This window comes from Parasteatoda tepidariorum, chromosome 6, assembly GCF_043381705.1.
Source record: "Parasteatoda tepidariorum isolate YZ-2023 chromosome 6, CAS_Ptep_4.0, whole genome shotgun sequence".
NCBI lineage: Eukaryota > Metazoa > Arthropoda > Arachnida > Araneae > Theridiidae > Parasteatoda > Parasteatoda tepidariorum.
The window spans coordinates 46,759,451-46,775,416 of NC_092209.1; the positions used below are offsets into that span (position 1 = coordinate 46,759,451).

At 26.9% G+C, this 15,966-nt stretch overlaps 2 protein-coding genes across 2 annotated transcripts in view; both read left to right on the top strand.

Annotated features, from left to right (window-relative positions):
• Nucleotides 1-118, top strand: part of LOC107440999 (prolyl 4-hydroxylase subunit alpha-2-like) — a 17,078-nt gene extending 16,960 nt beyond the window's left edge. The window contains exon 12 of the mRNA XM_071181777.1: nucleotides 62-118. Within this exon, the coding sequence (XP_071037878.1) occupies nucleotides 62-118 (57 nt within the window). The remainder of the gene's footprint in view (nucleotides 1-61) is intronic.
• Nucleotides 119-2,062: 1,944 nt separating this feature from the next.
• Nucleotides 2,063-15,759, top strand: LOC107440991 (kinesin-like protein KIF2A; the record flags this gene model as incomplete). The annotated part of the gene is given in 11 exon segments (XM_071182319.1): nucleotides 2,063-2,154; nucleotides 3,530-3,672; nucleotides 6,012-6,083; nucleotides 6,182-6,317; nucleotides 8,059-8,169; nucleotides 8,325-8,392; nucleotides 8,475-8,574; nucleotides 9,198-9,299; nucleotides 10,510-10,582; nucleotides 11,978-12,042; nucleotides 13,811-15,759. Coding segments are annotated over 10 exon segments (959 nt in total), but the record flags the coding sequence as incomplete, so codon positions are not given.
• Between the last annotated feature and the right edge of the window lie 207 nt (nucleotides 15,760-15,966).

The following is a 15,966-nucleotide window of genomic DNA, read 5'->3' on the forward strand; positions in this document are numbered from 1 at the left end:
AGTATGTATTTTCTTAGTGTTAATTTGTGCTTATGCTTATTATGTATTCATTTGTATACAGTGTATTCTCTCTTATAACGAACAAGAAGGAACAGCAGTATTTGCTCATTATGACTGAGTGCTTGTATGAAATAGTTTTGTAAAAAAAAAGTTTATATATACTTATTATTATACTTATATAATATATAAAATATTAAACTTATATACTTAAATAAATTATTAATAAAATGTCTACTTTATTTGCTTTTTTTTATATTTCTGTGTAATACAAAAGAGGATAGTTAATTTGCTTTAAACTCTCTTATCGTCTCTTTGATGCGTTATTGTTCTTGGATATGACTCAAGGCACGAAAAACATAATTTGCACTCTTTTTTTCTTTCTTTAAAAGTTCATTTGTCTGCTGGATTTATGATACTAACATTAAGGAGATTTCGGAATGTTAAATAAATTTTTTCAATTAGCTAATCTGAAGAGGTGGAAGTATATAGCAAATTTTGTAAATCACTAAAATATTGCTCACTAAAACAAGAGTTTGCTTGTTAAAAATGAGCTAGTCTTTAATTGACTTAACATTGTATCAACTAAATATTTTCAAGTTATTCATTAAATCAGAGCTCGTTATAAGTGAATTCGACGGTATTAAACATTTTGCATATATTAAAAGTTATTTTACTATGTTCTTAAATTATCTTTGTTTATACATTTTCCACTTATATTTTTTCTTTTTTTTTTAACTAAGCATTATGAACTTCCTAGAAATTTTTTAATGATGAAAATCTAAGCTGAAAAAATCTTTGACCTTTTTGATGTATAAATGACTCCTTTAATTTTGTGATAAATTATTTGCAAGTTTGATATAATAAGCTTCTCTCTGGAAATCGTTGATTGCCTTTTTTATTCAAGAAAATTCAGATATGATCAGTTAAATCTTCCTTTTCCACATGAGTCAGAATTTGTTCAAAACACCTGGGTACACATGATATTGCTAATTTTCACGATAAAAAATATTTTTTCCTTATTTGATATTATATTCCAGATTTTTATGTGTGTTCAGAACATACTCTTTTCTACAAATATTAATTTTAAAATAATCAGTTTGTCAAATGGAAAAATTGCATTTTAGATCTAGCATCATTTTAATTTAATTAATGATGCTAGTAAAAAGCTCAAAATTCAATTTTTCAAATTTAGTAACCAGGTTCAGGTACCTCAGATTATAAGACCCATAAGATTTATTTCTTCATAATTTTTTGAAAATTTCTTCATTTTATGAAGAAAGAAAATTAAAATTATCAAATAACATCTTTTATGGTGATGAATTTAGAAGTCTTAACATATATTTTTTTCAGCAAATGCAATTACAAATCTCATAAGGTAGTTTTTTATTTTTCATTTATTGAATAGTTTCTTACATCTTATTTTAAAAATGATGGATTCTAATCTGCAATAATCATATAAAATTTTTGAATGGTTAATTGGGGGAACATTCTCTGTCGAACATTCTCTCAATTACTGTAGTACAAAAATGTTCAGCAATCTAACCACTGTGTTTTATTTCAAAATTAATGAAATCCTAATTCAAAATCATTTGATTGCAAAATTCAATTACAAATTTTTATTTAATATTTCTACAAGGAAATATTAAGTAATTGATTCCAGGTTTTTCTTAATCAAACAGTACTATAAAAAATTTCTAAGAATAATTCAGTGCTCCATTACTTTGTTATACTTAAGTTTTTCAAATTATTCCTTTTTTTTAGTGTGTTGTTTTGCCCTTTCTAAAGTAGACTTTTAAATTTTTGCCGATACTAGTTTTGGCCCTCTACAAAGCCTGAAATATTGTTTCATTTAATTATGATACATTTAGTAGACAATGACATTTGTGTTCAAGCAGTTTAACCATTTACAGCTTTTGCATCTTTGAACTCTACATTTAGCATAACATACAAAGTTATAGTCTTACAAATTATGGCTTAGTTCCTCTTGTATGTAAAATTAATTACAAAGTTTCAATATATCATATTTTAACACATTTTAATATATATTTTTTATTTATTATAGCTCGTGAAGTGTTTAGTCTGTTGAAGAGTCCACAGTACATGCATGAAGGTCTTTCAGTAAATTGTAGTTTCTTTGAAATATACAGTGGAAAAGTAAGTGAACAGTTTTGAAGGGCAAACCTGTCTGAAAGTTATATTCTTTTTTTTCTTTTAAGAAATACTTCAAAAGAATACAGTCTATTAGAATGCTTTTTGTCTTTTGAGATGAAATTTATGTAAATAGGTTTAAATTACAATACTAAATTATGTACAGTGGAAGTCCGATAATCCGGCACGTTCGGGTCCGGCTCGGTGCCGGACTACCGAAAATTCCTGTCTATCGGGCGGTAATTATACGAACAATTCGGTTAATAATTAAACTAGCAAATACATACAACGAAGTTTATTTTACATTTAATATAATGTATGTACGCGTACTGTGAAACCTATTTCACTTAGATTTAAAAAAGTCACGAATGTCCTTTGTTTTCTTTTGGCATTTTTGGAGTGTTGTATTTTTTACATGGTTCCAAGACAGTGCAATAGCATAGACGGCATCTTTTACTGTAAACTTTTTTTGAAAATCAGTCACGTCACAGTCGGCATTTAACAGGCCTTGAATAAAAGATCTTCTATTAAAGAATTTAAAATTTTGAATAACCCATGGGTTTAATCAAAGATGTTACGTTAGGTGGGAGCAGAGTAGCAACAATATTTCCAGAAACTGTCTCATCTACTGGTGAGTGGGCTTTGCAATTGCCCAAAAGAAAGATGGCTTTAGTACCGAGCTCTTCCGGATGATCCCGAACTACCCCGAAAACTTCCGAATAGCTCTCGAGCGTTTTTATTTGCTTTAAAGACACACTTTTGGAGAAAACCAAAATTTTTACAATTTTCCGGAGCGATGCCGGACTATCGGGCATTCCGGACTGTTGGATGCCGGACTAATGGACTTCTACTGTAGTAAATTTTTTTAAAAATTACCTCCTATTTTTAATTTTTATAATATCAAACCCAGAGTAAGTAACAGCCAAAATCCAACATTTAACTATAGTAACCATAATTTTCTAAAGATTTTGAAACAATTTTTCAAGTGATAATCAATTTTATTAGTATATATGGTTTACTATTCTCAAGGTTTTTGTTTAAAGTTTATGTTCATAATATCTGAGTTGATGGGCAATATACATAATATTTTTTTTTAATGATTCATGTGTGCACTATATTTTTAATTTAAATAATTATCATTATTCAGAAAGTGGTTCACTTGTCTAATTAATCTTGTAAACATAATTACTTGCAGCAACAATTAGTATAAACATTTTTGAAGATAATTTTTTGTACAGATTTTTAATAAATTCCAGTTATTACTATTTTATAGTCTGGTTATGCCTCCTAGTTCAAACTTTGTGTTATTTAAAAGAATTAGTTTCTTCGTTTTTTTTTTCTTTCTTTTAAGCAGTTTTTCAGTATATTTTCTATTTAATAGGTATTTGATCTCTTAAATAATAAATCAAAGTTGAGAGTTCTAGAGGATGGTAAGCAGCAAGTTCAAATTGTAGGTTTAAGAGAAAGAGAAGTCCATTCTGTTGAAAATGTACTAGAGCTAATAACTCATGGAAATAGTGTAAGGTACGTATGTCTTGCTTCGAAATATTTTCTCTCTTTATATATATGCAAAAATAATTACAGTTTTTTTTAAAAATTTTTTTTAAAGGAACCTTAAAACTGTTAATTCAAAAATGTTAAATTCTAACAAGATTTTAGAAAATCTGTAGTTTATTTCATATTGTGTGGATATTCTTGTTTACCCTTTTGTTTACTGCATTTAGTATAATATAGTTTGCAATTCTGGTCCACCTGCTGTACCAGGCTTAAACAAAAGGTTATAAACTGTACCAGAATGAATATTATTGCTTTTATAGAATATACAATTAAAATAGTCTGGAAATTTAATGTTAAACGTTTATAAAAAAAATTTTAAGCATAAATGGCAAGTTTCTATTATTGATATTTAATTATTTATTGACAGATAAAAATAAAGGGATTTGGTAAATCTGCAGTGTTAAATTTTAATTACATATGTGGCAATCAAACTGTAATATGTCAAACATCAGCACAATACTTTTAGTTGTTAAATAAGCTTTCTTAATTTAAATTGTCTTAAAATATACATTTTTATTATATATCTAACAATTGAGAACAATTCTATTTGAGCTAGTTTCCACTAAGGACTGGATTTTATGTCTTGCTTAAAGTATATTTAAAAAAAAAAAAAAATTCTTCAGTAAAAAAAAAAAAAAAAANAAAAAAAAAAAAAAAAAAAAAAAAAAAAAAAAAAAAAAAAAAAAAACACTACTTGACTTGCTATTTGCAGTAGTTTAAATCTATTATGGGTTTTTATGGCATTTTATGAATTTTCAGATTAAATTTTCCAACTGAATATCTCACTTATTTTATTTTCATGGTTGAGAATCTCTAAAAAATGTCAATTGAAAATATGTTTGTTTTAATATTTATTTCTAAAATGAGTTATAAATTTAAGTTTGAAGCTGAAATTCTCAGAGCAGCTGAAGTTATTCTAATGTGAGGGGGGGGGGGGAAACTTAGTAAAATACTAATCTATATTTTCTAGTGGATTAAATTTGAATGGATAGAGTGCATAGCATTTTTAAGAACTTAAAGGTGCTTATTTTCTTTTTTTTAAAGTCCTTAAAGGTGCTTTTTTCATTGGGTGTTTTTAAAAAGTGCTTAATTTCCCCTTTTCCAAAATGAGATTTTTTCTTTTCCCGTGTTGATTTCCGCTACGAGTTATGCAAAAAGCGTGGTTTCACATTTTTCTATTCAACATTTTCACACTTCATTCAATTACAATCCATTTTGGCATACCGTCGGTCCGTAGCGTATGGCAGGGATGAGATTCTTCAGCGGATTTCCGCTTTTTTTCAGATTTTTCCATTTTTCCCGCTAATTTCCGCTGAAAATTTTTTTGCCCAAGTTAAAATGTTTTATGAGGAATTTAATTTTCCGCGAAGGGAAATTGTAGAAGTCCCTTTTCCTCCCTCTGAAGTTTCTCTAAAAATCATTTCCTTGGGATAAAACTGGTTGACCTTTATACGGGGATGAGATTNGAACCAGAATGAACATTATTGCTTTTATAGAATATACAATTAAAATAGTCTGGAAATTTAATCTTAAACGTTTATAAAAAAAATTTTTAAGCATAAATAGCAAGTTCCTATTATCAATGTTAAATAATTTATTGGCAGATGAAAATAAAGGGATTTGGTAAGTCTGTAAAGATTAATATCTAAGTGGATTAAATTTAAATTGATAGAGCACATAGCATTATTTAAAGGTGCTTATTTTCTTTTTTTTAAAGTCCTTAAAAGTGCTTTTTTCATTGGGTGTTTTTAAAAAGTGCGTAATTTTCCCTTTTCCAAAATGAGATTTTTTCTTTACCGTGTTGATTTCAGCAACGAATTATGCAAAAAGCGTGGTTTCATATTTTTCTATTCAACGTTTTCACAATCCTTTTTGGCATACCGTCAGTTCGTAGCGTTTGGGAGTGCCAATCATTTTATATGTTCGATGAAATACTTGTGGGTTTGCACAATTTCGTTTGCTGCATTTTGCAATAGATTCTAAATTTCAGGCATTATAAGCCCTTTAAAATCTAATCGAAAAATTTCTTGAGTCTTCGCTGATCACAGGGACCAATTAAACATTGCCGATTTCCCCCCCTATCAGCAAAAGAATATTTTATTTCTCTTGTTAATTTCATTGTTGGTAAAGCACAGTCTTTATCTCCATTAGAAAGAAAACATTTAAGTCCTTAAAATGTGCTTTAAAGATGTTAATTTTTTGTTGAAGCATTTGCCTAGGCACCCTGATTGACTTTTAATACATTGAATTGATGTTCATTACATTAACTCTGAATTATTGTGTAAGTTTATTTTCCTCAATTGTAGGACTTCTGGACAAACTTCAGCGAATCAACATTCCTCTAGGTCTCATGCAGTCTTTCAAATAATATTAAAGAAGTAAAATTATTTATTAATTTTTATAATAAAGCGACTCTTTACACTTGCTTGCTTATAGATTTAAATTACTTTAATAATAATTTTTTTATCCATATAAGGCCTAATGGACGATTGCATGGGAAGTTCTCTCTAATTGATTTAGCTGGCAATGAACGTGGTGCTGACACATCCAGCGCAAATAGGCAGACGCGAATAGAAGGTGCTGAAATCAGTAAAAGTTTACTTGCATTAAAAGTAGGTTTTTCATTTAATGTAGTATAATTATTTTAAGATGTGGTTTTTCCTAAGAATGATATATTCAAAGTTTTATGGCCAGGAATAATATCTAAATACTTGAATTTCACATATTTGTGCAGTGAGAAAACTTCAAAAATTTATTTTTTTAATGCTAAGTTTTTAAGTTAGGTGAACTCATTACTCAAACAAATCTTTTCTGATTGACTTCACATTTAAATTGTTTATTGGAAACTATATTCTTAACATAAATAAAAAGTATGAATTATTTATTTAACTTAAAAAAATAAAATGAAAATTAATTTGAAATACTTTAGTTTTCTGCTGTTTCATTCAAGTCTCAGAAATTTTTTTGCCTAAATTAGAAATTTTAATTATTGTTTGGATTATAGTGATATAAAATCAGTGTCATATTAAAAATCCTGTGAATTGTATACATTGAATTCCTGTTGTATTCAAACATAGCAAAAGTAAGACTTATTAAAGTTCCATTTTTTATACCAATACCAAATTCTTATTTTAATGCCTATTTTTGTGACATTTTTGATAAAGTGCTAAATTTTTTTAAAGTATATTTTTAATGATTAAAAATTAAAGTAAAATGTTGAAATAGGCCTAACTAACGGATTTAACGGCCTTATTTTAAGTTCCTAACAGACGAAGCATACATTTAAATGCCTTGATTTACATTTTCTTTTTCAAAATTAATTTCTAATTCATTAAAAATAAATTATTTCATTTTTAATGATTAAATTCATTTTTAATTACTTGAAATATGATTTAACTTAATTGAAATATTAATTGTTTGCGAAATAGGACGAAAGCCTGTGCATAATGTAAAAGCGTGAAATATTTTTAATATTTGAGTGGTGAGAGATCAAGTAAAACTTTAATATCATTTGTCCTACTCAATGATATATTAGCATAGCTGCCAACTCTCCCGGATTAGCCGGAAGATTTCCGGTTTTTTATCAAAACTTCTGCCTTCTTTTTTATTTTAATCTTCCGATTTTCCTCAATTTTAAGAAAGAAAATTTTTCCCATTTTTTTTTCATATTTTTTACCACAGAGTCATGATCCGAATTTGTACCCGAACGCATTTTTTAGAGCAGGAATCAAGTTCTTGCATCTTCTCGGCACATGCTCAAACAAGGGAGAAAATAAAAGTTTCGACGCAAAAGTTGAAACACAGTCGGTGATCTGATTGACGGTGAGAAAGCTCCCTAAATATCGATCCGGGAGAAAATGTTTCACTCGTCTACCAAACGCAGATTAATTTTTTTAAAAACAAATTCAGTTGACGGCATTTAGCAAGAGCAAATGTTTACTATCGTGAAAAAATCGCATGCATTTTTTTGCTTCTTTGAATCTTTTTAGCTTGCTACTATTTTTGAATTTCTGATGTCTGAAAAAACTTATTATCGGCATGTTAAAACTTATTATTATCAGCATGCTAAATTTATGTTATCTGTGTTATCTCTCTCACATTCAAATGCAGAATATGAACGTGTGTTCAGCCAGGTTAAAAAAACAAGAACACAGTTTAGGTGATCTCTTAGTGATGAGATGCTAGAGAAAATATTACAAGCTGATTATTTTTGTAAAATTCAAGATTGCTACGTTGAATTTTTACAGCTTTTAATATCTTCCTTTTTTTGAAAACCCAATGTTGGCAGCTATGTATTAGTATTATCTTACTTTTTTTTTCTCCAATTTTTATTCATGATTTTATTTTTATTAGGAGTGCATAAGAGCCCTAGGTAGGAAAGGTGCCCACCTACCATTCCGTGCTAGCAAATTAACTCAGGTTCTCAAAGATTCTTTTATTGGAGAAAACTCTCGAACGTGTATGGTAAGTTTCAATTGTATTTTACCAGAGTTCAAATCTTGATTTATCTATAGAATTTACTAAAATTTTTACATAATCGGTGAAATGAACAAAATTTTTTAGGAAAAAATTCAACATATTTTTAATTAAAGAGCTTCAATTTTCTTTTTATTTTATAGATTGCGATGATTTCCCCTGGCATGAACTCTTGTGAACATTCCTTAAACACTCTTCGCTATGCTGACCGGTGAGACTACAAGCTTTATAATAATGTGATTTATTAAAATATTGTTGATTTCATTTTGAAAATGGATGTTTTGTTTTTTTAGAGTTAAGGAATTAGGTGCTGAAAATCCGGAATTAAAAAATTCTAATGGTGATGAGCAAAACAATCAAAATGATGATCTTGCCCTTCTCTGTTCTGCTAATGTAAGCATTGTTAAAAAATATTTTAAAAATATTTTAATTGTTAAATTTTGAATTGTAATTTCATTTTTAGGAGGATTTTTGTTTTTCATGAATCTTGTTTTACTTTGAAACAATCCTGTGTCAGATTTTAAAAAAATGCTTTTATCAATAGTTACTAATAACATTGCAGTATTTATTGAACATTGCAAACATTAGAATAAAAATTCAAAAAATCTGTTTCAATCTTCATATGATATATCTCAGTGTGAACTTACCTCTCTTGCCAATTTATAGCAGCATTATAAATATCCTTACTTCAGTCTATTTACAGTTATTTCTTCAGTGACAAAAAAAAAAAAAAATTAAGTACATAAGAGGACATTTCCCAAAATTATATATGCTTTTTTATTTTAGAAATATAGTTAAAAGTAAAAAAAAGAAAAAATCAATATATACCAAATATGTAAGTTTCGTTTATATTTAATTATTTCTGCTAACATTTTGAGACCCAGTGATCCTCTTAGAGTACTCTGATTATTAAGTCAAGAGTTATTTAGGATGACTTTTTTTTTTTTGCCTATACCTTATTCACTTTATCTAAAGTTACATGAAATGTTATTTTTAATTCCAATCTTATTTCATAGGAAGGCGAACTTTCTGCAGATCTTTATTCATTTCATGAAGCTATTTCTCACGTTCAAGAAATGGAGGAAGAGGTCCTAGATTCTCATAAAGCTGTGATAGAAGTATGTGGATCCATTTTAATAGTTGTAGCTGTAAAAAATGTTTAGTTTTTAACTTAAGCATTATAGTTTTTGAATGTTATAAAATTACTTACAATCCGATGTTATCTTAGAAAATTCATCTGTTTAGCTTTGTTGTGTAATATTTATTTTCCTTTTTCTTTAAAAGAGCCTAAGGATTTATATGACCCTTAAATATGAATGTTTTACTATTTTAGAAAATTTTTATTAACTTCTGCAGCAATAGCAATATATAAGTAAATTTGTGCTTCAATCATTGGTCATTTGTACAAATATTAGTTTTCTTTAATGTGCTGTGCATATTTTAACAAGGCTGCATACTACAGCATAATTAGGAAGACACTTGTTTTGCAATTTATCAAAAACTATAACTTTATTTAATGAAACAAAAAAAACATATAAATATGAAAATCACTTTCATTACCAGAATAAGTATCCTGTCTAGACGACAAATATTGTTATACTATCTAATGTACAGCAAAAAATTAAAATATGTGTGCGTAAACAATAATAAATTAGCAATTGCATATGAAATTCAGTTCAAGACTGCATAAAAGGAAAGAAAACTATGCCTACTGCATATTTTACGAATTTCATACCTGCCAAGTCTCCCCTTTTTTAATGAAGACTCCTGAATTTTACCATTCTCTCCTGCTTACCTGTATATTCTCAAATATCTCTTTATTTGTTGAAGAAATTTTTTAAAAAAATTTTTGGCGATAAAATATTAGTTGATGGCAAAAATATTTCTCTTATTCCTCAACAGATAGTACTATTGCCAGAACTGCAGAATGTTAAGTGTTAATAGTTTAAGTAATTATAAATAATGGTTTAAAAAAAATCTTTAGATTAAGATTTATATACATATTTTTTACTTCGCTAAATGTAAATGCCTGTATTATTTTCAATTTTGAATTTCTCTTTTTGACTTACATGATTCTGCATGTTGTATCAAAAAGTTTACTCGTAGCCTAAAAAAAGTCACTAGTAAAATCTCAGTTATTTTATTTCTCCAATGTTGGCAGGTATAGAATTTTTAAAAATAAAGGCATTTTGGTTTTGAACCATATTGGGAGACAAAATAAAATCCCTTCAATAGAATTATTTCCACCCCTGTTATTTATTTTCAAAGATAATTAAACTTAAATATTTTATGCAATTTCCTGTAAACAAATTTAATCTTTTATTCTAGGCTTCTGAAAAGTGGTTCAATCGTGACAACTTATTACTTGCTATGTCTAATGATGTTGATTATGATGTTGACTGTGAGTATTGTATTTTGTTTAAGTTTAAATTACCTAGTTCATTATGAAATAAAATTTATTTTATTGTTTATTTGCATATTTTGTCTAAAAATATCAAGTTATATTTGGCTGTTTACTATAGCTCTTTTTCTCGGCTAGGAAAATAAATACCACTATTTCAGTACCCATAAGTTGGATTTAATTGTGTACTATTTGGTATTGAGAACCATTCTTGTTTTTTGTATAGGTTAAGGAGTCTAAACAATGCAACCCTAAAATAAAATGTTTTAAAAAAATAAGATTTCAAATATTTTTAAAAAACGAGTTTTTCTCCATATTGAATTTTTTTTTTTATCAGTTTCATAATCAGCATGAAGATACTGACTGGGTAGAGCAAAATTTGACTTAACATACAGGAATAGCTGTTACAAACTCAACAGTTATAAAAACAACACATTGTTAGCTAAAGAACTTTATTTCATGTGACAAGAGAGCATTAAACAAAAGAGAATTATAAAAAAAAATTTCCTACATAACCTTTCATTGTGCCATTGTTTTTATAATGTGTTGAAATATTTTCGAGATAAAAATATTCATTTAGCTTAAAACTTGAAATTATTATTATTTTGGGAAGGTTTTCAAAATATTGCTTAATATAAAAAATTGGACATAAACTTCTGTGCTTATAACATGCAATTTTATTTACAAATTTATGCATAATTACTGCTTTATGATAAATGATCAAATGCACAACAAATTAGGGGAAAACAGCTTTCCTATTGTTGGTTTCTCTTCTTGAGCACACACCAACCTTTACTATTATTCATATTTATGTAAACAAATCTCTTCATTGCTATTTTCTCTTGTTGTATTTTTTGAAGTTATATGCTGATAGCCACACAAACCATGAAAATACCTTCCTCTGACCTTTAAAAACTAATGAAGTCAGTGATAAATATACTTCCCACACCCTTTTGAAGAGTTGACTAAGTTACCTTTTTTAAGTAACATATATATCATATGAACTTTTTAACTAGCTTTTAATAACTTATGTACTGAAAGGGGGATAAAAAAGGAGATAGTATTATAATTTTCTGCCTATATTTCAAAGAAACTATGTTTTAACTGTTATATTAACAATTAATTCATTGAAATAAAAATCTGGTTTAGTGTTGATTTCAGCATTATGTTTATTTCCACCATTTCAGAGTGTTTAAAAATGTTTTAAAACACCTATTAACTAATATTTTTGCAAAGAATGAGATTAAAGTTTTCTTACATTAAAATTTTGGTAAATTTATCTCAGTAAAATTATTTCCCTTTTTTTATTATAATAAAATATTTCTTTCTGTGTTTCAATGTTAATGTGTAATTAAGTAACTTAATGCTAATTTTTTTTTAAAATATTTTATTTAGCTTATGCTCAACAACTGGAATCTATCTCATTGCTGAAAAAATGGATGTGCTTTAAAAGTTAAATGGTAATGCTCCTTTTAAAATTTAGTGGTTTAATACTATTAAAAATGTATAAATGTTAAAATCTATTTTTAAATAGAGTTCATTAAATGAACATTAGATTATTATAAATTCTTTTTACTAAATTTGATCTAACCAAAAATTACATTACACGTTAGGATTACAGGCCATTAAAATCACTTTTGTTCCAAGCACCTGGTTTAAAAAAAAAAAGAGGCTAATTTTATGAATAGGCATAGCCCTTTAATCCCTTTTCGGTTGTACATTTTGTTGCTACTCATTTGCAATTGGTGTTTGGGGGCTACCATGTAACTGCAAATGGCTAAAATATATTAAGAATTTCAAAGCTGAACTGCACAAATAAGCTTGTATTTTGTTCTAAGAACCTTTTATTTACTTAATGACTTTGCAAGTAAGATATAGTTTCATCGTTTCAATAATTCATGTGTAGATATTGTACATTTAAATTCCTTTGCATTCCCTCATCTCTTTTAATATTATCCTTAAATTTCCTCCCACCCCTAATAAAAGTTTGATCCACACCTAATTTTTACATTTTGGTGACAAATATTTTTTAATGTATATACATTTCTTTTTGTGCAATAAGTTACAAAAGTCAAATATTGGAAATTTATAATAAAATAAATACCTGATTTATGAAAACCATTTGTAGAATATGTGTTCCCGTAATGTTTGATTTAAAATAATAGTAATAATAAATTTAAAAAAAAAAATGGTTTCAACTCGTGTTGTAATGGTTAACTTTTCTGAATTTTACTGTACGAAGGGGCTGACTTTGAAATCTAGTCATTGGTTCTAGTAGCATTTATAATTTAAGATTACTTTTTGTGTCATAAAACTTTAAAATCTGAAACTTAATTTTGCTGATAGTTGCAATGTTCCATTCTGACTTGACACTTTCCTTGCAGAGTGTTATTGATTTATATACCAATAAAATTTTCTTAGATTCTTAAAATTTCAGTTTATGTATTTTTTTTTATTTTTTATATGTAAGATTAAAGGCATTGTATTGTAAATTACATTTTATTCTACATTTTATTTTGTAACAAAACATTTGAAGAAATTTTAGTAAATTAGATTTTGCTAAATATTTGTAACTATTAAAAATCATTCTAGCAAAAGAGCTATTAATATAACACTTGTAATTATGTAAGCATCGTATTACAAGAGAATTTGTTAATAAGTATTTATGAACTATGTAACTATTACATATGAAAATTTTTTTTTGCATTTTCTTAAAATAATTTTGCAACTTATTTATTTGGTTTTGGAATGTATTAATCATAAGATAATTTATTTTAAAATCTATATCTGAATAATTTATAACTTTATATTTGTACAGAAATGTATATTTTTTCTTAATTGTGTAACTAAATTATTGTAATTATAAATATGTGTCTAAATAATATCCATAAGATCAAAGATATATTTTCTGCTTTCAACTTCCCTTAGCCAAGGTTTTCCAGTTTATATTCCTTAAAACTTGTAGGTCCTTTTCAAGGCAGTCTAAAAATCTTAAGTTTAGCCGTTCTCTTTTTCTTGTACCTGTTGGCCTAACCCTGAAAACTTTTTTGGTTGTCCTGCTATCTTCCCTTCTTATGTGGCCTACCCATTTAATCCTTTGAATTTTGATAAATTTAATGGCATCAGGTTCTTTATATGGTTTGTAAAATTTCGTCAACTGCTCTCTATTATGTATGTTTAATTTTAATATGTTAAAATAATTTCTAAATTTTTATATTTTTCCTGTAGAGAAAGTTTCTATTTTCCGTCAACAACTGGCCGAAGAAGAAAAAATCAGCAAGACAATGAAGAAAAAGTGATATTGTTGTCAATTAGAAACACATGTTTTCATTTGTACAAAAATTGCTTGGGATTTAAAAATTCTTTGCACTTATAGGTTTATGTAGGTAAAAACCTACCTCAGCCTAGTCAGTTCTGTGCCTCTTGTAAATATGTAACATGCTTTGACTTACAAGAAATCTCTTCCTTTCTCAGATTTCAATGAAAGTATGTCATCTAACATCCTGTCCACTGGAGAAAGTTGGTATATAACTTAATGATAAGGTTTATACTTTTACTTTAAAGGCCTTTTTTTTTATCCTTTTTTTTAAAGAGTAAGCTTTTAGTTTTATAAAAGATGTATGCAAAATCTGTAAATATTTCTAATCCATCGTAGTGTTTATTACTTTTTATATTCCTATTTACACTAGCAATAAATTGTATTTAATTAAATCACTTTTTGTCTAGGTTGCATGATGTTTTAATATTCTTTTAAAATGCTTAGTTCTGTATTTTGTGTTTGTGTGTTCGAATTGCTTGTGTTTAGCTTTTATATGTTTTATGTGCTCTTCCACAAAGTTAAGTGTTCCGTTTAATTTTGAATAACTTTAATGGGATAATGTCTTGAATGAAAGTCTGTGTGAAGCTTACAAGTATTTTGACACTTCAATTTTAAATGAAGCTGTTATAAGATGTTCTTTTTTGTATTCCAACTAAAATATTCTTAGAATAAAAAAATTGCCTTGTATTGCAGTGCTTTTTGAAAAAGTAGACAATGAAAATTTTTACTATCTACTAAAATAGTGTTTCATAAAAGATTTAAAATACATAGTAATAAGTTTTTTACAGATGTGTTTCGTAAGAAATTCCAAATCCTTTAGGGCTTTTTAAAAATTACATAAGGATGAGACCCCAAAATGGACTTCTAAACACCACTTTTAGACTTTAGAAAATATTGAATTTTTAACAAATTGTAAACTTATAGTAATTGTTTCATAAGATTTCAAATCCATGAAAAGGATTGTGAAAATAGTATGCTTTGTCTTTAAATCCCTAATATCTACTTTAAAAAATACAAATTTAAATTTCCATACATATGCAAACTTTGTGTAGGTGTAAGGTCTATACTTTTATACTATGAACTGTCTTTGGATACAATATTATTTTTGTCAAACTTTTACAAATGTGTTAAAAAAATCACTCATTCAAGTGTTTTTTTTGGTACTTTTTTAGTTAATATTTGAGAAAAAAAAAATTTTTTTTTTGAAAAATTAAAATGTTGCCATTGCTTAGGAAAAATTGTTTTTATGCTTTTTAAAGCAAAATTTTAAATAAATTAAAAAAAGTCTACATCAAATTTAAAAATTATAAGGTCCTATATGTATTAAAATATTACAAGTGTTAAAGTACTTTATCTGAAATATTTGGTTCTGTGAATCAGTTAAAAATGTTGGATAAAAGTTGCATTATCGGAAGAGAAATTTTGACCTAGTTCCTTTTTTATTTATTTCTTAATCTAATACAAATCCTTCCGGTTGAGGTATTTGTTTAACCTTTTAAAATGTTAAATGTTACTAAACATTATGTCCAGTTAATAATGTTATAACTGCATAAGAGTTTTAAGGTGTGTGTTAACATTGTTTGTATTAATTGCTATATTCTAAAATGTTTATTCAGAAATAAGGGGAAAGAATATGATCTGTACGATTGATTGTTAAATGAAATTTGTTTCCCGTCAATTAAAAATGCATTTTACTGAAATAAAGTTTTATCTTTCCCTAAATAGATGTGTATTTGAATTTTGTTATTGTATTTAAAAGTGCCAATACATGCCTAATACCTTTTACTTTTGGCTTTTGAAAATACTTAATTGTAAAACAAGAGTTAATGAAACATTAAATAAAAGATGGTATTTTTTATCCTGCTTTCTATTATTGGTGTATTGTGACTTCATTATTTTTTGTTTAAAATTCAAAATTGGTTATGGTTATTACGTAACTAGTTTTTGTCTTTACTTTTAGATAGGTGAGCAGAGAAATTTGCTTTAATATAATTGCCTGAAACTTGGTATGTAGCATTTTTAAAAACTGCTTAAAGGTGCTTATTATTCTTTCGATTTTTGTTTT